The 21,089-nt window shown below is 42.6% G+C and overlaps 1 protein-coding gene across 4 annotated transcripts in view; it reads right to left on the bottom strand.

The window, feature by feature from the left end:
• PCSK9 (proprotein convertase subtilisin/kexin type 9) overlaps positions 1-21,089 on the bottom strand; it is a 172,725-nt gene that overhangs the window by 57,680 nt on the left and 93,956 nt on the right. For all 4 annotated transcript variants that reach the window (XM_085602522.1, XM_085602521.1, XM_085602523.1 and 1 more), the window contains 3 exons: positions 11,279-11,420; positions 3,240-3,436; positions 1,600-1,783 (listed from right to left, as the gene is read on the bottom strand). In XM_085602522.1, the coding sequence (XP_085458648.1) occupies positions 1,600-1,783; positions 3,240-3,436; positions 11,279-11,420 (523 nt within the window). The remainder of the gene's footprint in view (positions 1-1,599; positions 1,784-3,239; positions 3,437-11,278; positions 11,421-21,089) is intronic.

Here is a 21,089-nt window from a genome sequence, read left to right as displayed (position 1 = left end):
AATGATAATGAGGATCAGAAGGCGTCAATTTTAAATTGGAGATTTTTTTAGCTCCTGCTGTTGTAGCACTTCTCAGTCACTCATTAAGAATTAAATGTTCTGTCTTTTTCTTGTAATTCTGTCCACCTAGTGGTAGCGTTCTCAGGCAACAGCCTTACTTCGCATTGTGGAAATACTGGACCTGGGTCCGTGTGACAGCAGATAATGACCACATTTACTGCTATAAAACATGTCCAACTGAGGCCTTCATTTATTACTAAGCCCTTAACTTAGTGGTAATCCAGTGCTTTTGATCCAGTTACTCCAAAGTATTACCACTCAAATTTTGCCCCCAGTGGAAGAGATGGGAAATTACTTATCAGATACTGAGGATTCATTTTGCATGTCCTGTCTTTTTACCAACACAAGTTTTCTGGTAGCAATCTGTGACAGTAATACCTTGCAGTGCCCTGGTAATTCTGCTTAGAATGTGTGACAATGGTAAAAAAGTGTGGTTAATACAAATTTACCACTGCCCTCTAAATGCAGTGCAGAACGAGTTTCTATTAAATTTATCTCCTTAGCTCTCCCAATTCCCCGTGGCTATCCATGGACTTAATTCCAACTGGCTGACGACCAGGGTTTAGGCAAAGGGCAGTCCATATCCGTTGACAGTAGGCTGGGTTACTCTCTGACGGCACGGAATGCCAATTTATATAATTTGAGTCACACAGTACAATGTCCTAAAACAATATCATAAGTGTTTAAGCAAATGAGAAGGAGGGTGAAGGCTATAGTACCGCACCTGACAAATGAATAAGGTCGTTAGCGTATAATTCTATAGTGCAAAGAACCGAGGAACACTTCCCTCTGAGTTCCTCAAACAGGAGCAAGTCCTATCAAAAACATAAATGCAACAGGGTTCAGCACTATTTGGAAAAAGTCCGTTGTATTTAAAGGAATGTCCAAGACGTAGATATGATTTTCAAAGGAAATTCTTTTCTTTATTTGATACTTTCACAGGCATAGAATATCACAGCCTTGATAGCACGAGAAAGCCATAGCCGACGCGTTTCGTCTCCTATACGGAGACTTCTTCAGGGCAAAGAAAAAGTCGAAATGACCTATTTCATGGAGTTTCCTCAGTCAAGGAACAGAGCATTTGTCTAGGTGAGGGCATATGTAAACCTCCATTCAATAATATTCAATACCCAAACAAAATAATATCTCTAGCTTTTTTTGGTCGCAGTCGTGAATAAGTCGGATACTCAAGCAATAACTTCTTTAAATCTCCCACTCCATAGTATGCAATACCTAAACGGCATGATAGCCCGTATCTTCGTCTCTGCAGTCTCGAGTAGTCATATCATAAGTGGATTCAAGAGAAACCATTTGGAACCTGTAAACTGGAATTTCCTGTAGTTATCATTTTCTTTCTTAAATTGCGCTAAATGTGTTTACTTTGTGCAAAGAACTGCACCTTACTTTGTTTTTCAGACAAAACGAAGTAATAATAGAAAAAGAATCAAATAAGGAAGCAATACAAAGTAAATAATTCTTTGTGAAGTATGACATGCCTTCTAAATGTATTTTCTGGGACAGTATATATAAAATAATTACCAGCGACATGTGCTGCAGCTTGCGAGGTCCCACTCTTTGATGTAAAACAAGTGCTGCAGTCACTGGATGCGCCTATGATGTCATCACCTGGTGCAAAAATATCGACGCAGCGACCAAAGTTTGTTCCAAGTGGTCCCATATTGACCGGCTGATCCTGAAAGTTCGTTGCTCCAACTGTGATGACCTATGTATTGTAAAACGTCACAGTAGCAGTATTAGCACAGCAGCAGTGCTCAAGAGCAAACAATAACGTGTTAACAAATCTATTCTTTGTTAGAGAACTCTGGTGCCAAATTCACACACTCTGGAAGACAGAGCAAGTACTTTCTGCTCCTCCCACCAAAACAGATGCAAATTTGCTTATGAAAAATACGATCCTCAAAACTAAAAATACACTACCTGTGTCCTTAGCAGTTAGCTGTGAATTATACCACTCTGGATCTATTCCATTCAAGAACTCGAACAAGAACTACATTTATTTTCTAAACGGCCATTCTTTCAGAAACCTAATGCCTCTGTGTTGTTAGTAACATAATCGCAAGCGCAGCCTGAACGATTCAATGCACAGTGACATCATCAGGGTGTTTGATGTCAACACTGAGAGTCTGACTCACAAAGAAATTTTGGACTGTAAATGATAATTTACTGTGAAAAAAATGGTTTCATTTACACTGGTCAGGAATTCACAGAAGGATTCCCAACCACTGTAAAAGTTTCACTATGACAGATTTCTGAGCCACAAGTGCAGAGAATTCTGCAGTAGATAATCCCAAGTAAAACGTGGGGATTGGATGGACAAAGGCATGGTGTGCCTTGCAAGCTTGTGAATGCCTACAAGCTAAGAAGCTTGTTGACATTCATAAACGTCATGCCAACCCTTTCCCACCATAGAAATGGTTGGGGTTTTAATCCAAAAAAGACTGGAGTTTCCCCCCCCCCCCCCCCCTCTCCTTCCAGACTGGAAAGGAGAATGAATCAACTCCAAACATGGACAGGGTGTAGAGGAAGGGGTTTCTCCACTGGGAAATGCTTGCCTTGTGGACAAACATACAGTAGTATTGTTTAGTATCATATTGTTTATAGGAGAGCTTGAGGAACATGTCATGTGACATTCCGGGTAGTAGGACTGGAGACTCATGCCAAAGGTATTAATTACATCTGCATCTGTTAGTAAGGGCACTAAGAGCTGCTGATTTGCGACTTTAGTGGTGAATCGAGTCTTGAGAAAACGCCACTTCGAAATTCAACAATGAGAAAGTTTCAGTTGCTAATAAACACTTTGAAAATTCTAAACTAAAAAGAAACAATTACAAAACTATGCTAAGTAAAAAGGGAACAAGGCAGTATGGGGGGTACCAGTTGTAAGTTAAGACATGTGAAAAAAAGAATAGGAAAGTAAAGAAAAAAAAGGAGTGAAGAGGAATAAAACAGTTTGTGGTTGTGGGGCTGGTGTGACTCCTGTGAGGGAAAAAGATACAAGAAAGAAAACACAAAGGAAAACACCATATTAAAAATAAAAAGAAGACTCGACCTAAAGAAGAAAATGAAGTAAAGAAACAGAAGTAAAAATATGAGTAAAAAATGAATTTATGTGGAACATTCCATCAGGATATCATTCAGTAAGGACAAAGTGTAACTACCTCTGGTTCAGATGCAGGTGAATACAAGCAAGCGTCATCCTTGTAATTTCCCGCTGCAGCAATCATAACCACTCCGTTCCGCACCATGAGCCGACAAGCAGCATTCATTGTGCGGCTGTAACCACCAACAAAAGGAAGCAGAACCACCAATGGGCTGTATGGCTGTTCAAGAAGGGTTTTCCTGATAAATTCTAGGCCTATTGGGACGGTACAGAAAATCAGTTTTGAGAAGTATACCTTATAATAATATTCTACTTTAATTGATTCTTATACATTAAATATGGAATCATAATGAATGTGAATGCGCTACGTTAAACGAGTACACATTTACAGATGGTCAACGTATGGTAATACATTAAACATGTTTCTAGAAATATTGGTTTGAAGCTAAACAGGGATTTATGGAAAACTAAAAACTGGTTTATTCTAAATGCATCATAATAGACGCACCAGTGGCCTAGTTGCAATCCTTTTCTTCTCCCTGCTGTCAGTGCAACACCTCAGCCCTCACTGAATGTAGAGATGATCACCCTCTAAAGTAGTGACCTCTTAGACGAGTCATCTGAAAGCACAGATCATTCACAGTAAAGAGTCATATGTGGAGTCTCTAACTTCTGCAGGAGCAGAAATACAGACATGTCTGGGTTTCAACCTCTACCACAGACGAACAAGGAACTGATGAAAGGCAATGCATTCCACAGTGTCTGGTGTTTAACAGTTTTGCGTGACTACCAATTACATACAACTCAGTGGTCCACTTTTAGCAGTAGGGGGTCACCTTTCAGCAAGTAGGGATGGCAATGCTGGTCCCCTGGACCTAGCCCCGCAATAGTAACAAGTAATTCATCCTTGTGGATGCAGAGAGAACCATCTAGTATGCTATGCCAATGGCCTTGTGTTCAATTAACACACACAAAGTAGCTGAGACTCTATTGCAGGCATTTGTTAGAATAGCCTTTCCTGAAGAAGCCATTTATGACCCTGGAGCCCAGTTCATGAGTGGTGGACATCGTTTGGCAGAGGGTTGAACCACCATTCAAGAACTATTTAACATCCTGAGACAAACAGACTTCGCTATAGGTTACATGGGATCCTCTAAAGAATACTGATCACATTTGGTGAGAAGTAGGAGATCAGTGGAAGAAGTATATATGCTACCACCTGTTTGCCTAAAGGTAGGTGCCACAGGAGTACACTTCATTCAGTTCCCCTAAACAATTATACAGTAACTGACAACTCAACCAAGATGGGTTGGGAAGTAAACATTGATAACAACCTCTGGCTATTAATCCATTTGTCCTAATTTTGAGGGAGCTCTGGTAGGAGTCCATGTCTTTGGCCAAGGAATGCCTGCTGAATGCAGATCAGAAGGCTGGTAAAATGGAATTTCCTGGTCTGGTGCTTTACAGAGGAGCAGGAGATCTTAATGATAGTTCTGGTAAGGAAGCACAAGATGGCAGCTGCCAGGACAAGACACGACAAGATGCTCATGAAGATCAGTGAAGCTAGTAAAATAGCATCACGAGAAAACAATCAAGGTGCACACAGTACTGATGTGAACATGATGAAGCCTTACCATAGTCGCACTGAAGTAGTACTGCTGGTCTGTTGTAACAAGGGCTGAAAGGTGAAGGGCATCATAACCCTTAATTTTTGGCAACGGTAGCAAGGACTGTAGCTTTGTTCCCTTACATTTCTTTTGAAGCTCTCCGAGATTCTCATGGCAGTGTTGCTGCATTTGAGATCTACTTTTAAGGATTTCTTTCCTAGCCATACTGGTGTAGCTTAAAGGTAAGAAGCATAATAGAAGTGCTGGTGATGCAGCGATATTTCACTCTCACCCTTATCGGACCTTCCCACAGAGCACTGATGAACATAAAGAGGGAGGGTCATATGATTTTCCAAATGGGACTCATCACCAAGTGACCAGCAGCAACTTGGTCGGCTCCATTGTTTAGATTCCATATACATATGGGAGCAGCATCTTTTGCACTGATTGTGGGCACCTAAATCTGATTATTAAGGGTCATGCCATCTCATAACCATGGTGGATCCATTCGGGACAAAACAAAAGCTCCCCATTTCAGCTCTACCATGAGGTTTTATAGGCAGTACTAGAACATGAAGCTAAGTGAAAGTGTTCAAGTCTGTCTTCACTTGCTGCATGGGTCTCTTAAATGTTCAGATTGTTCTTTGGCATGAAGAATGTTGAAAGGCCAGCTGCTCCCTCAAGACCATCTTCAGTCTAGATCAGAAATCAAGCCTTGAGTCTATTGCGATTTTGTTGATGAGGATAATACAAGAAGAGAGGTAACTAGAAACGCAGATGCCTGCCAGTTTCCATGGATGAGGACACTGAGGCCCTAATTACCAGTGACCAGTAACTGTCAACAGTAATTGGGCACACAGTAGTTCCAATAGTGGGGGTACTGGTAAATACAAGGTCAAGGGTCAGTAACAAGTTGATCCTCAGTAGGCACATATGACATGGGGGATTTCATGCAGAAATCTGTATTATCACTGATTTCTACAATGCCAGCCATATATTCCACGTCTTAAGCAGGTGGCTTTGTTCATGGAAATCCACGATTTATTACCACGCCCAAGAATACCAGGTGCAGTAATACTACACAACAGGTAATACTGCTTTAGGTGAAGAATAAAGCTTTCAGCTGAGTAGGAATGCAAAACCATACATAACGAGGGCGTTTTAAGGATGTATGGTAGGTCCAGACCAGGTCAAGGATACTGCAGCATGGCCTATGCCTTAGACTGAGAAACATAATGGCGTGAATCGGAAAAGAGCTTCCTGTCAAGCACCGTAATGAATAATGCCAAGTCAGGGAAGACCTTCATTACTCATGAATGTGCTTCAGATATTGACAAGGAAGGATTATCCTCAGTCAGAGGTCAGGGATGGGAATTACAAATCAATCTTGCACTTGTGTCCCGCAAGCTTTTACCTACAATGCACAAGAAGACTGTTGCTGCTAAAGAATTTTATCCAACGGTTTGGGGTCTAAGAAGACTGAAGCTATACACCAAAGGCACAGCATTTTTTGTCCAGACCATCCACATCACTCTTCAATGATCTAAATGGTGTTATAGGATCTCTAGAAACCAACTCCAAAGTTGATTGAGATCCTGAGGGGGGCATACGGACTACAGACCTGGTCTGCTGAAGTCAGAAATCTGCTCAGTCACTTTTAATCTGGGGTCAACAGGTTGGGGATTTTTGTTTGAAATCTTTTGCTGAATGGTTAGCAGTTTGTCTGACTTAGTGGCAGGTCTATATGCAAACTATTCACTTAAGGTGTGGTCTCTCAGTTCACCTAAGCAGTATCTAATAATAAGAAAGAATCCTGTAATGCTCCTAGGCTGGAGACATGAAGGAGTTCCCTCACCTGAGTGAGGGAATATGTAATGGTACCAGTTGATTGTGCTTTCCTTGGAATGTGTAGGTTGTATTCATGTGCTGAGAGTTACATTCCCTTATGCCAATATCTACGTTCATGCCAGAGTGATCCACAACATGTTCCTTTGAAGTCAGAACTCATTGGCTAATTAGATTAATTTATTATACTGCCTACAGTGAGCATGAACTTCCTACTTCTTAGAGTTCAAAGTCCCCATTATTAGCGGTAAGCGCTATTTTGTCAAAGAGTTCTTCTGATTATTCCTTATTTCGATCAATAGGTACATGTTTATTGTCTCTACAGATGTCAGCCCTTTAAGGGAATCTAATTGATTCCGGCCACTAAAGCTAATAATCGGAAGTCACTCTACAATCCACCGAACTTATTGGACACAAGGGGAGCTAACATTATTAATTATTAGAGGAAATCTCACCAATTTAGTATTTTGCCCTCTCCCATTTCCCATTTAGAGCTTTGAGAGCCTTCAAATGTTAGTGAGAAATGCAACGATGATAGCAACAGCTCACATCTGCCATTCACACAAGTGATCTTACCTCGCTGGTTTGAAAATCATGATTCTGAACTTTTTGTAGTTGATGTTAAGATGTCTTAGGAAATCCTGTGTTGATGCTATTGCAATAACCTTGGTGGGACATGACAACTGCGAGCACTATTGAGATCTTCTCTAAGAGTTGTAGGGCAGGCAAGATTCTTCTGAGAAGCCACAGATGCTGACAGTTTAACTATTGTTTATGTGGCTTAGTAAAGCAAGATCACTGTCAAACAACACTATTAAGTTTTGGGCAGGTTCTATAGGCAGAGGGAGTGATTTGGGCAAGGTTATTAGGAGAAAGAGGATTTCAAGTCCAAAAGCAAGATCTTACCCTTGTGCCACATCAAACATAGTGAGATTTTTTACATCCAGAGCTGGCACTTAGATAGACAGAGGACCACATGTTGGGAATACCTCTGGAAAGGTCTTTGAGCTTAATGAATGTGTGTCTCATTAGCATATAATGGATGTTATGGAAGCTGAAAATCTTCCCAACCCAAGTCCTGTAGACACTCAATAGCACTTATCAGTGCTCACTCCTGAATTACTTCATGTTTGAAATATACCTTTCTTTGAGAAGAAAATCTCATTGTGATGTATGCCAGGCTTCTTCGCGGTCTATCTGACACTTCTTGTCTATAAATATCCACCTGTTCCCTCATTTGTGTACCTACCTTTCTGTAGCTATGTCCCTGTGGCCTGCCACCTCTCAGATGTGAACCCTTTGTACTTGTATATTATCATAGGCCCTCACCTTCCTTCTACAAAGCAGAGGTCTGAAGAAATGATTGTGCCATATGTCCAGGCATTTGTGTCTGAGGGTGGATCTGCAGCTCAAGGAAAAGCATTTGACAAATATCCATGATAAAATATTTGGGCACCAGCCAGACTTCTGGTAGGGAATCTTTTGCATGTGCCACCATAACATGGCCATTTTGTAAAGCACACATTCACAGCCAACTGTTTTTGGCCACTGATAACAGTTGTTTACTGTTACAAGGCTTATTTGTGTTAATTTTCTCAACCTCAAAGAGATGAACAGCCCCACTGGTATTAGAACGTGCAGCCAAACAGTTCAAAATACACTTCTGAAATATATGATGAATAAAAACTATGGCACACTTCATCACCTCAGCTCTCTACTCGCACTTTCAGATCTGAAAAGTGATGTTCCCTCCTTAGCTGCATGGGAGTATATGCTCTCTGTTACAAATATAGAATAATCACAGGAGTAATACCCGTAGACCCAACTGAGATTGGGTAAATACTGTGTAAATTCGACAATATCTCAGCAGGATATATTGGAATTATTTAAAATGGTATGTACAAGACATTACAAAAAACAAAAACAAAAGAGAGGAGACTTTAGGGTTGTTTTTAAAAAGCGCCAATAGGCGTCATATATTAAGAAGATCAAAAGAATTTCAAAAAGTAGTAGTAAGAGCACAACAGGGTATAAATACTCAGGCAACCCTAGTGGAGAAGGTGTACAAAGTGCTCGTGCTAGTGAAACAACGGCGCAAGTGACAACGTGAAAAAAACCCACAGCAAGCGGCGCAGAAGAAGCAATATATACAATAAAAAGGTTCATATAACAATTTTCTCAATGGTATAATTGGTATTTTTTCATTATTTCCATGAACCAAGTTTGTATGCGCCAAAGATGTTTGGGCTGGTGGATAGTGGTCGACGGCGTTTCGATCCTGTCAATTTAGGATCATCATCAGGACCTGGGTCGCCTAATTTGGGAGTGCTCTTGCGCACGAAGAGAAGGCGCTGACAAGAGAGCGGGGACTTCAACTGTGAATGGATAGCACAGTGACGTGCGAGGGGAGGGAATTCTCTCCCTCGAGGTTCCGTGTAATTGGATTGACGAAACTTCACAGGGAGGGCAACCGGTACAGGGGTCCGGACAGGGGGAGGAACGGTATACGGTATCCAGAGCGGAACAAATCCAGCGGGGACGAGAGGAGCCACGGACGTGTGCAGCCTTTTTCGAAGGCTGCACACGTCCGTGGCTCCTCTCGTCCCCGCTGGATTTGTTCCGCTCTGGATTCATTCTCTGACCCGCTGCTGATCTCCCATTGACATCGCGACCGCAGATTTACTCCTGCTCCATTAATCATCGGGCTGTATACCGTTCCTCCCCCTGTCCGGACCCCTGTACCGGTTGCCCTCCCTGTGAAGTTTCATCAATCCAATTACACGGAACCTCGAGGGAGAGAATTCCCTCCCCTCGCACGTCACTGTGCTATCCATTCATAGTTGAAGTCCCCGCTCTCTTGTCAGCGCCTTCTCTTCGTGCGCAAGAGCACTCCCAAATTAGGCGACCCAGGTCCTGATGATGATCCTAAATTGACAGGATCGAAACGCCGTCGACCACTATCCACCAGCCCAAACATCTTTGGCGCATACAAACTTGGTTCATGGAAATAATGAAAAATACCAATTATACCATTGAGAAAATTGTTATATGAACCTTTTTATTGTATATATTGCTTCTTCTGCGCCGCTTGCTGTGGGTTTTTTTCACGTTGTCACTTGCGCCGTTGTTTCACTAGCACGAGCACTTTGTACACCTTCTCCACTAGGGTTGCCTGAGTATTTATACCCTGTTGTGCTCTTACTACTACTTTTTGAAATTCTTTTGATCTTCTAAATATATGACGCCTATTGGCGCTTTGTAAAAACAACCCTAAAGTCTCCTCTCTTTTGTTTTTGTTTTTTGTAATGTCTTGTACATACCATTTTAAATAATTCCAATATATCCTGCTGAGATATTGTCGAATTTACACTCTGTTACAAATAGACGTGTGCGTTTAGGCACATCAATGTGGGTTTACCCTGCTATATAATTGATTTGGGGACTGATTTAGAGCGGCTGGGCCAAAATGGGAAACCCATGTTAGGGACGAATATAGCCATGCAGTGTACCCAAACAGACTTCACGCGGAATAGGGAGAAGCTGTGTGCTTACCATAAAGAAAGAACCAGAGAGATTTAAGGTGCTGGTTGCATAACACCTCTGAAAATGGTCCCAAAACTGCAAGTTGAAACCGTAAATCAGCATTTAAGAACACCCATACATAAATGATTGGCTGACAGATGAAAAGGTGAAGGCGCAGAACTGGCAGTTGTTTACTCTGGCCTTCTCACCAAAATGTTACCCTCTTGGAGCTTCCTCCTCATGTGGAACCTGACTTTTCACCCCTCAAAAGCGGCACCTGCAGAAGTCAGGCAGCCATGTGGGTCCACAAAGACAAGGGTGCTTAGTATAGCTATTGGCCCTTCACATTAACTGAATAAATAAGTAAACCAGGAAAAAAACTGGCAACCAAGCACACATGGAAATTCTACTTCTGTCATCAGACATTCGAAACCTGATTGGCTGGGAGCCAATCACACCACAAACATTAGCCAATCACTGTCATTCACAAACCTCACCCTACATTACATCATTGAGGATAGATGTTACATTTTCCCTGCAGGCTGTTTGAGAACTGTAGTGAATATGCACGTCAACAAGATTATCCAAACTGTCAGACAGTCTATTATTCCCCACTATTGAGCAGTTCATAATATTCTGGCTTTAAAAAGAAAGACAGGAATGAACATGTGCACCTCTGACTTTGACAAACATTCATTTGATTCAAAATAACGTGTGGCGAGTGACAACTGGGTGAGGCTTAAATGAGACTTTTGAGTTGGGCAAGTCTTGGGGACCCTTTCTGTAGACCCAAAGGCATGCATAGGCATACTTTGCATAATTGCAAGTTCAAGTTTCAACTTGAACCTTGAGCATATTTGCAAAATAGGCATTCAACAGTTTAGGGACAGATGAACAGACATCCAATTGGAACATGAAACATTTTTAAACACTATTTTTCTTTGTTCACATTGTGTGTCAGGCAAAAACAAAAGATCTTTTCACAAACTATTTGTTACACTTAACGGAAATGGAGTCCACAGGGAAGCATATTCATTCCTAACAAAAACAAAACAATGTGCAGCTTGCTAGACGCCGTAGCAACATTAATTTGATATTAGGCCCCTTTGATAGTACCACTCACCTGTAAGGGTTCCACTGACTGTTCCTTTTCCTTGGCAGTTCAGCACTCGCAGACTACGGACATTCGCTCCTTTGGCGACCCCAGCATCCCGACCACTTACAACTCCAGCCATGTGGGTCCCATGGCTATCACATTTACTGGCCTGCAACAAGGTACATTCAGTCAGTTCACAAGAGTAAAAGTCATGAATGTAAATTTCATATCATGTGTATTGTTTTTTCACTCTGGCCGAGGGGTGTAGTCCCAGCCGGTCAGCTACTGCACTTTGGTCAAAAAGAGCTCGCTCATGGACAATGGAACTGTATTATTGAGCCCCTTCCTCCCTTTAGGAGGCAGAAGATGTTACTTCCCAATCAGTAAATCCTGTTAAGCAGCAAACCAATATCAATGCCCACCACTCCTAGGGTTGTGTTCCAGACTTGCCGATCTTAGAATAGTCTGAGTCAATTGCTGGTGTGGTGTGTCTGTCCTTTGGGAGTCACACAGTTGCTCCTGAATAAACCTCATCTTCTATCAAGATTTTAATGTCTCATCGTTTTATTCACAAAAACTACAAAAGCAATTTAAAATGGGGTTGATATAAAACAAAACGACAAATTCTCTAGTCTGCGCATGTGAGTATTTATTGTCAAATAAAGAGAATAATAAACCAGAACTGTAAAAAGAACTCAAAAACAGCATCACAAATGACAGCCCATCATTTGGAGATTGTAGTGCTGAATAAAGGTGCATCTGGCAGCCCAAGTAGCAACTCTGCGCATAACAATAGAAAAACCATAGGCAACCATCTCACAGCAGGCATCCCTCTAATAGAATGACCCAACACAAGTACTGGAATTGGAATTTCAGCCATAACGATTGTAGGGCATACCCAATGGCTAAGAGTTACAATCAATGGCATATGAACCTGGTGATTGGCAATAAATGTTTCAAATAAAACTCAAGCTGAAGAAAGCTAGATATGTATTCTAAGTGAATTTGCAACTCTCACAAAATCTAACCAATGCAAAGAATGTTCCTTACCTGTAAAAGGAGAAGAGTATAGATTAGGCAAGACAGCCTCCTGGGTAAGAGGGTGATCAGAAATCAGCAAAGACAAAGAATGAAGTCAGGATAAAGAAGCAAAGCTGGGCAATCAGGTAGGAAATTGAGAAAATGTGCAGATGAGACGAAAGTCCTAATCTCACCCTGTATACGAGAAGCTGTGTTAATTACTAGAACAACAAGTTTAGCAAAAAAGACACTTAAGGGAGTCATCCATCAGGGGCTCAAAGGTGCAGGCTTAAGCACTTTTAGAACCAATGTAAAATCCCAAGGGAAATTGGGGAATGATTTTAGGCTGTGCCAAAGCAAACCATCTTAAAACAGAGGCGGCTAATTCAGGTAACAAACTCAGATTCCCCCAGGAGGAACCCAAAGTCATACCTGTCAACCAATCGAAAATGCAGGGTGGGAAATGCTAGACCTAAAAGAAAACTGTGATGTTTAGAAGCAACAATGCTATGTAATGTCTGAACTTAGAATGCAAAGATAAGGAATGTTGGGTGCTTTTGAACTGCAGGGAGTTGGTGAGTGCAGTAAGGCGGTCACGACGTGTATGGTGTCTCCTTCAAAATAAAGACTTTATTTCTTCTTACGTGGTAGTTTCCAGCTCCTTTTTCACCACAGCTTCGTTGGCGACGAGTAGGAGCTGCCAGGAATCTGATGCTTCGGGATACAACAGAACCCATGCATCTGTGACCACAAGTGTTTTCCCCATTTAAGCCTGCCTGCTTTTCATGTATGACGATCTGTCCCCTTTTCATGACTGATGATTAGCGGGGGCGGGCTTGTATTTTTTTGGGGGGTGTTATCGGAGGCAAATTTCAGCGAGTGTAGCCTTTTGTCAACACGACCGCTACATTGACATGCATGCTTGTGCAGTGTTTTTCAGTGATGTCAAGCTGCATCAATTTGAGTCTGGTGCGCTTCGCACAGTAGACATGCATTCCAAAGAGATTCATTCAGGCAGTCATTTTAGTTACTGAGCTGACGTACTGTGAAAGACTGGTCCATAGTGTTTTTGGCGGTCTACTGATCACAGGCATCTTCACGTAGACTTCAACTGCAGCCATATTACACTGGACATTTATTGTGGCATACTAAAGTAAACTGATTTATAATCAGGGGCATATTCAAGTTAAGAATGTAGACAAGAGGTCTATTGCAGTATGCCCCATCCAGCCAGTTTAACCAAACACTGGGAAAGTAAACAAGCATTTGCAATGCATTAGGTCTCGCATTTGCGAGATTTTGTGCTATTGGCATTGTAAATGACAACGCCTTTTATTTATGTGTTGTTTTTTAAACATATAACTAAAAGGCATTGTCATTTACAATGTCAATAGCACAAAATCTCGCAAATGCGAGACCTAATGCATTGCAAATTATTGTTGTTGGTGCATTGGAGCAAGTCCTTGCCCCAATGAGTTGGAAATCTGACTACTGTGACTCTGGGGGGACTCCTGGATCGTGACAATCCTACACACTACTATTCTGGGATACAGCAGGCTGAAAAGAATAGTATATCCACTGATTCTGTTTGTGTTCCGCCGTTCATTCAGAGACAACAGTCTGGGGTGACATCTCTTGATTTGGCCTAGCAGATAACTCCCAGCCCTCGCCACGCTAGTCATTGAAAATACACTGGATGGCATAAAAATGTGATAATTTCCCTGTAGGCCAGTGAGCCTCAACAGTCTGTCCCCTGCCCACCCGCGTGCCTCAAGGTCACTTTACAGCGTCAGAGCGGGACACGTCAGTCCGAGCGGCCTTCCCGGGGGATGCTGCTGCCTCTGCAAAGAGTGCAAACAAAACAATTAGACACAGGTGAGCTGCACATTAAAAGTGCTCGTGCAGGTGCGACCATGGCATCAGCATCACCAAGGAGATGGGAGAGCGGGAGCGATGAAGGAACAGGGCAGGGGTGGTGTGTGCACGAGGCTGGAGAGGAAGGGAAGACAAACCGAGCTTGAAGGGGTAGGAGATGGTGGGCAAGGGTGGAGCCGAAGACATGGTGAGGCGAGGGGTGAGTTTGAGGCCACAAAAGCTCGGGAAACAGGGATTATTGGACGAGAGACACGTTGCTGGAAGGTTGTGAAAGTACCCGAAAAGACAGAGGATATAATATAAGACGAATAACATGTAAGGTTCAAAGGAAAGAGTGGCGGGCGATGGGGCAATGAATGCGTAAAAGAGTGAGGCCCAAGGCCTGAAGGACTAAAGAAAAGACACAGAAGGGAGGGCAAGGTCGGCGAAATCAATAATGTAGCAGGTGCGTTGGTGAGGGAGTCCAGGGGCATAAGGGAGCCTCTGTATCCGATTATGGTTGAATATCTCTACTTCAACAGATGGGGCGATGTCCTCAGATGGGGCGTTGTTCCTTGCCTGCAATGGACACACCGTGAACGAGGGTGAGTGGCCGCTGGTAAAGTGCTAAGATGATGAATACGGTAAATGTCAGTGTACGGCACGAGAGAGGTGGTGAAAGGGCAATGGGCAAAATGTACTGAGTTGAAAGAGGTCCGAGTCCGGAAGAGCGGGAAAGGAACAATTGCCCTCACGGATGTGAAAGGGCACGATCCATAGACATTGGTAGGTTTAAAAGAGGGAAGGCAGGGGGACGGTGAGACGAAAAAGTAGGTGCACTTGAGGTCAGACAGGCAGAAGGAAGAGTGCTCCGTTGACCAGAGATTGAACAGTAGACGTGAAAGACGAGATGTGGGACCGCGGTAGAAGGATGCCGCAATCAACAGAATACGGAGATATGATGGTAAAGACAAGCAGAAGAGTTAAATACCGGGAAATTGGAAGTGAAAGTGATCGCGATTACGATCGCGTGCTACGGAGGAAAGACACATGGCGCTGCGCGCGTGCACGTTCACGTGCACTGAAGCTTTAGGCCACGGCAGCACTTTGAAAAGCCTGTATACAAAATGTCTCGGCCAGATCAGCGCAAGCGCTGGATCAGGCGAGACCTAAAAAAGGAGCAGAAATGATATACTTTTGTTTGGCTATTCAGTGATACGCACACTTTACATCATGCATCATTGCCACCATTGTTATTCAGTGATACACACTTTACTTCGTGTATCATTATCACCAGTGATAATATCCCTTTGTGGAATAGTTAGTGTGCCATCTATTACTTCTATACCATCAATGATACACTCACTTTAAGGGGAATATGATGTGTCATCCATTATTCTTACAGCACTTGTGTTACACTCACTCTGGAGAACACTATCAGTATATTCCGGTCTATTACTGCTACGGCACCAGTGACACCCTCACTTTGTGGACAATTGGGTGTCACCAATTGACCATACAGCACTGGTCATACACGCACTTTGCGCAAAATAAACAGTGCATTTCGTAGGGAGTTCAAAGTTACATCATTTTCAACAGTGATACACTCCATTCAGGTTGCTGTGTTTTGGTGTATCACTGATTCAGTTGAGTAGCCACACTGATATACTAACCATTTATTTATTTACCTGGAGTTAAAAGTAGCTACACCAAGTATGCAGTCTGTAAATTTACCTCCACCTCTTCTGGATTGTCTAGGTGAACCACGTGTGATTTGCAGGAACTGGTTTGATGCTTTTCAGACATATTTGGGAGCAACTGGAGCATCAAGGTTCCGTGCAGATAGAAATACATTTTTACTCCTGGACTCCCTTGGGTTTGACGGATGTGCAATTTATAAACAACTCCCAGAAATTGAAATCACAGGGGAGGAAGAAGGTGATGAGTTCACTCAAGTGGTTAAGAAATTAGAAAAAAGATTTGATGTTTTACCTAGCATGGTCATGTTGCGTCACAAATGTTTGATGAGGAAATAACTCAGTGGTGAAAGTGTAGATATATTAACATGTCAGCAATTAGGAGGTTGGTCACAGATTGTAACTTTGAGAACTTTACTGACCAACTGGTTCATGATCAGTTTATTTGCCATTGCTCGTACAAAACTATCCAACAAAAAGTACTCTGTCAGCAATGCTACTCTGGATGAAACACTTCCAATTGCAAAAAGCATTGAGACATCCCAGATATCAGTCAGAGAGCCTGAAAAGAAGAAATATGTTCTTCTAATCCAAGATCTGGATTTGATAAAGGTTTTTTTTTTTTTTTTTTTTTTAACAGTCAGATGTATGCTTTAGGTGTTCAAATGCTCCAATCTTCAGGTCTGGTAAACATTGTCCTCCTAAAAATGTTGTTTGTAGGAAATGTAGCAAAGTAGGGCACTATGCTAATGTTTTTTAACGAGTCAATAAGTAACGCCGTCTTTGGGCAACTTAACAGTTCAACTATCTCACATTCAAACCAAGGATCGACCAATATCACCAAAACAAAAATACAAATTTAATTATGTATATATACACCGTACCAGCTAATTTTTTCTTTAGAATATTAAATGTGTATTCATTAAAATCACAATGCATATAAAATCATTATTTATTGTGTACAAACATATTCAACGTTTGAAAAAGAGCATAAAAATCATTCAATACACAAATAAACTGATAATCAGAAAAAAGAGAAATGAAACATAACATCATTGGTAAAACATCATCAACACACAAAACATAGCGGGAGAATAAATTAGATAATTAATAATGTCATTAAAGGGACACCAATCTGTAACAAATCATCTGTCAAACCGAAGTGCTTTTGGACTTGATTCTCTAGTTCTAACAAATGTTCCAACGATCTAGTGTGTCAAACTGTATGGTATCGACGTGTTTCGATGGGTTTTTTGATTTCCCAACCACCTTCCTCAGGAGATACGATATCTCCAAACAACGTAATTTTATCTAAACAGTGTACAAAGCCATACATTAAACACAATACAAATTGTCCTTTACCAACAATAATAATTCCATCTACTGTTAAAAACATTCATATTTTGGTGATATTTAAAGTTCCTTCACAAATCCATCCATGTCTCTATATCAATTATCCATAGAAAAGTGCTAAATAGATCACCCTTAAGTGTCAATATAAAAATACCTTTATTCCTTTAGAGCAGAGACTCCTATTCAAACACAAAGGAGTCTGTCCTGAGAGGTTCCGGAACCTTCCGGGTCCCTCTGGCAAGTCAGACCCAAGGTGATATATAGGGGTGACAGGAGGGCAGCCATTTTAGGTGAGAAGAGACTGCGTGGTAATCAGGAATAAGGCGCCTGTGTGAGGAGGTGGTTGTGCTTGGGGAGGAAACGGACTGATCTACGGATCTGTACAAATTCCCAATCCTAGTGACATCATCCCTAACCTTGCGACTGGTCCCTGAGCGCAGTCAGTGATCTGGTTGAGCAGCGTTACTGGGGTTCTCACAATTGGCCAGAAACCCCCAAGGAGACCCAGGATTGCTGGCTGGGATCATTCCATCCCGCATACCTTCGTGGTTGAAGCGGAAGAAGTAGACTGGCCATGGCAATGACCCTTCATCCCTAATCAAGGAGGAGAGGTTCGCACCTGTAGCTAGAAGGGCCGTGACATCCCAGTCAACTGCACCAGAGAGCTCCCGGCGGCATCTAGTACAGCCCCCACCCCTACTGCTTCCCGTTATACTACTTGGCCGAGTTCCTACCGGGTATGGACCCCGCCACCACCCAGTGATCAGCAAGTGGCCAGTTATCCACTGGGAGGGCTCGCTGATGTCCCGAGTGCTGAAGGGGTGAGGGGCTGGGAGCCAGCGACACCGCCGATCGTCTGAGGAGAGTTACGCCAGGAAGGAATGGGGCGTGACTGACCCTGAGGCTGCCGTCCTCCGATCACATGGAAAGGGGCTGAAGCGCCGCCCTTCCCTTTCCGTAAAGTTGTGGAAAACCGCGCCCCCAGCCTGCGTCGGAAGGCGGTGAGCAGGCAACTTCCAGGTCCCCGGTTTGTATCGACACAGTGTCCGGCTGACAAGAGGCCGTAGAGGGGGGAAGCCGGTATTGTGGAGAGCGCTCGAGTGTGATCACCTTCCCGGAGGGGAACTCCCATTAGGTTACTCATCGGGGGTGGGGATTGGTGGAAATTACCTGATTCTCATCTCCGTGGGGAGCGATCACTTCATCGGCGTGAGGCCCGACTCTCACAACGTAAGAGAACTCAACTCCAATTCCGGCTGGACTCCGAGAACAGAGGACACCGGGACTGAACAGTAAGCTGGGCAATGAGTGAGGAGGGAAGGGGGAAGAAAGAGAGAGTCCAGAGTAACACGTAGCTAAGTTCAGTCGTTGTCGGGATTGACCCCTGTAATCTCTCACACGCAAAGTTCCCGGATAGACAACAGAGACATCTATGCGAGTAACGCCTAGGTAATGTGGAAATGAGATGTTGGTACTAATTGTAAACCTCCAGTTGCCAGGGTGATGGAAATGCCGATAATGTATGCCATGTTAGCGGGTGATGAAGTAAGTTGCTATAGTGCCTAGAGGTCATCTGCTAAAGACCGTGAACAAAGTAAACCTTGCATTCCCTGCCAACTATAGCAGTCATTGAGTAGAGGACAACCTTAAGGTCCTGAAAGGATAGTTAAGGGAGCCCGGTTCAGTAGAATGTGGTATAGACTGTGAACCATCTGATATACCGGGGAATGTAAATGCTTTGAGAAGCGTGTCTAGGTGGAATTAAATTGACGCTCCAAGAGCATAGAGTTGGGGTTGGGCAACAATGGTGGGGTGAAGATGAATGCTACATTGGGGCAACGAATATCAAACTAAATGTATTGTAATGTTTCATTCAGAGAAATGAGGTTGTTTTACCACAGTTAAAAAAAGAAAGGATAAAGACTCCTGGTAATCTTTAACATTAAACAGTGTAGTGTCTTTTTTTTAGTAGTGCTGCGCTAGATTGCGGACTGAGCAGGATGCAAGCACGAGACGCTATGTTGAGAGGTATGCCTGTTAACTTGAGCCAAGCTACCCCCCGGACCTAGGTCCAACAGTGCCCTACCCCTTTAGTACGAAAAAGCCCCTCTCCTTTTGTTGGGATCACTTTGCTAAAGTTTGACAGAGTCAACACAACACGTCTTCCAGAAGGAACAATGAGGTAGCTAATTTAGGTAACAAGTGTGAAGAACAGTTAGAAACGTTACATGAAATCTTAAGGACATGGTTTCGGTTGGTGGAGATGATATATGTAATGGTGATCCAGCTGATTTTGAGGATCCGTATGCAGATGTGATGGTGGGTGACCGGTTGTAGGTCGACTAAGGGGCGATAATAACAATGATAACTCAGGAAATGTTTAATGAATTGAGGCCAGGTAGAAGTCTTGAACCGCCAGACTGGGCACCTGTTTCTTACGAAGGGAGACATATTGAGTTATCCAGTTAATTTGAAGATATCTTGGTTTTCAGGACAGGAAGATTTTAGGAAATGTCTACATGGCTGTCAAGGGGTTGTGTATCTTGAAATTGTTTCACTAAGGTCTTTTCAAAATTGTGTTGTGACCCGGTATCAAAGAACAGGTGTATGTTGTTGGAGAAAGTTTTGCTTCTTCTAACATCAAGTCCAGGTTCCCGGAAGTATTTTTGGATAATTTGGGCACTATAAAAGGGTTCAAAAACAAGATGAAGGTAAAGAAAGATCAATTTCAATAAAACACAAATTGCGGATTGTCCCTTTCTCCATAAGACTTAGAAAAAGAACTAGTAAAGTTGTGCGATAGTGGAATAATTGAACCTGTTTAGTCATCAATGTGGTTATCGCCCCCTGTTGTCACCAGGAAGAAAGGTGGGGAATTGAGGGTTTGCGTGGACTTGCGAAATCTAACAAGTCCATTTGGGTTGATTCGAATCCCCTCCCAAAAATTACTGATGTTGGTGGGTTAGAGTTGGTTTTTCAAACTTGACCTAGCATCCGCCTATCATCATGTGGTTTTAGAAACAGAGTTTAAACATTTCACAGCCTTCGTATCATCTATTGGTACTTTCCAGTATTGTAGGATTCCATTCGGATTAGCCTCCATGGCATCCGTGTTCCTTAGGATTATGTACCAGTTGCTCAAGGATCTTAAAGGGTTGGTCGCCTTTCAGGATGAGGTGCTGATTTCTGCAGCAACCAGGGAAGTACAAGAGGACATTCGAAATCAAGTGTTGTCTATCCTTCAAGACAAAGGTGTTGCATTGAAAATTGCTGGGCGCAGTTCTAACCCACATGGATGGTATGGTTGAGAATACTGTGTGCTTTGCGTTAAGAGTGCTTAGGGAGTCAGAAACTCGTTACTCAACTATTGAAAAGGAACTCCTTGCATGTTCGTGGGCAATACAAAAATTGAGACTTGACATATGGGGAAAAAAGTTTTTGATTTGCACTGATCACAAACTCCTTGCTGCTATCCAGACTGGTGATAAAATTAATGAGCAAACCCCTAGAATAGCAAGATTGACAACAAAATGGTTGCAGTATCATTTTGAACATATTCAAGGAGATAAAAATTTTCGGGCAGATTTTTTGACTTAATTTGCTTCCAGCAATGATGGTATGAACGAATGGGTGGATGAAAATTGTTTGATTGCTGCAATGGATTTGGAAGAGCTGTGTGCAGTGTACGAGGAGGAATGGAAAATTGAGATGGGTTTAGATGAAGTAACGAAACTGGTTATATCTTGTGAGCGGTGGTTGGCCAGCCGAAAAATCTCTGCAGTGTCCATGTCAGCCTTACTGGAAAATCCCTGATGAACTTACTTTTGAAGACAGTCTTCTATTGAGGGGTGGCAAGTTAGTATCACCCATAGGGGCCAGGCATAACTAGATACTAGTGGACCACGAGGGCAATT

This window comes from Triturus cristatus, chromosome 4_2 (genome assembly GCF_964204655.1).
Source record: "Triturus cristatus chromosome 4_2, aTriCri1.1, whole genome shotgun sequence".
Lineage (NCBI taxonomy): Eukaryota > Metazoa > Chordata > Amphibia > Caudata > Salamandridae > Triturus > Triturus cristatus.
Note: the sequence above shows the minus strand (reverse complement) of the source record. Positions and strands in the feature narration are given on the sequence as shown.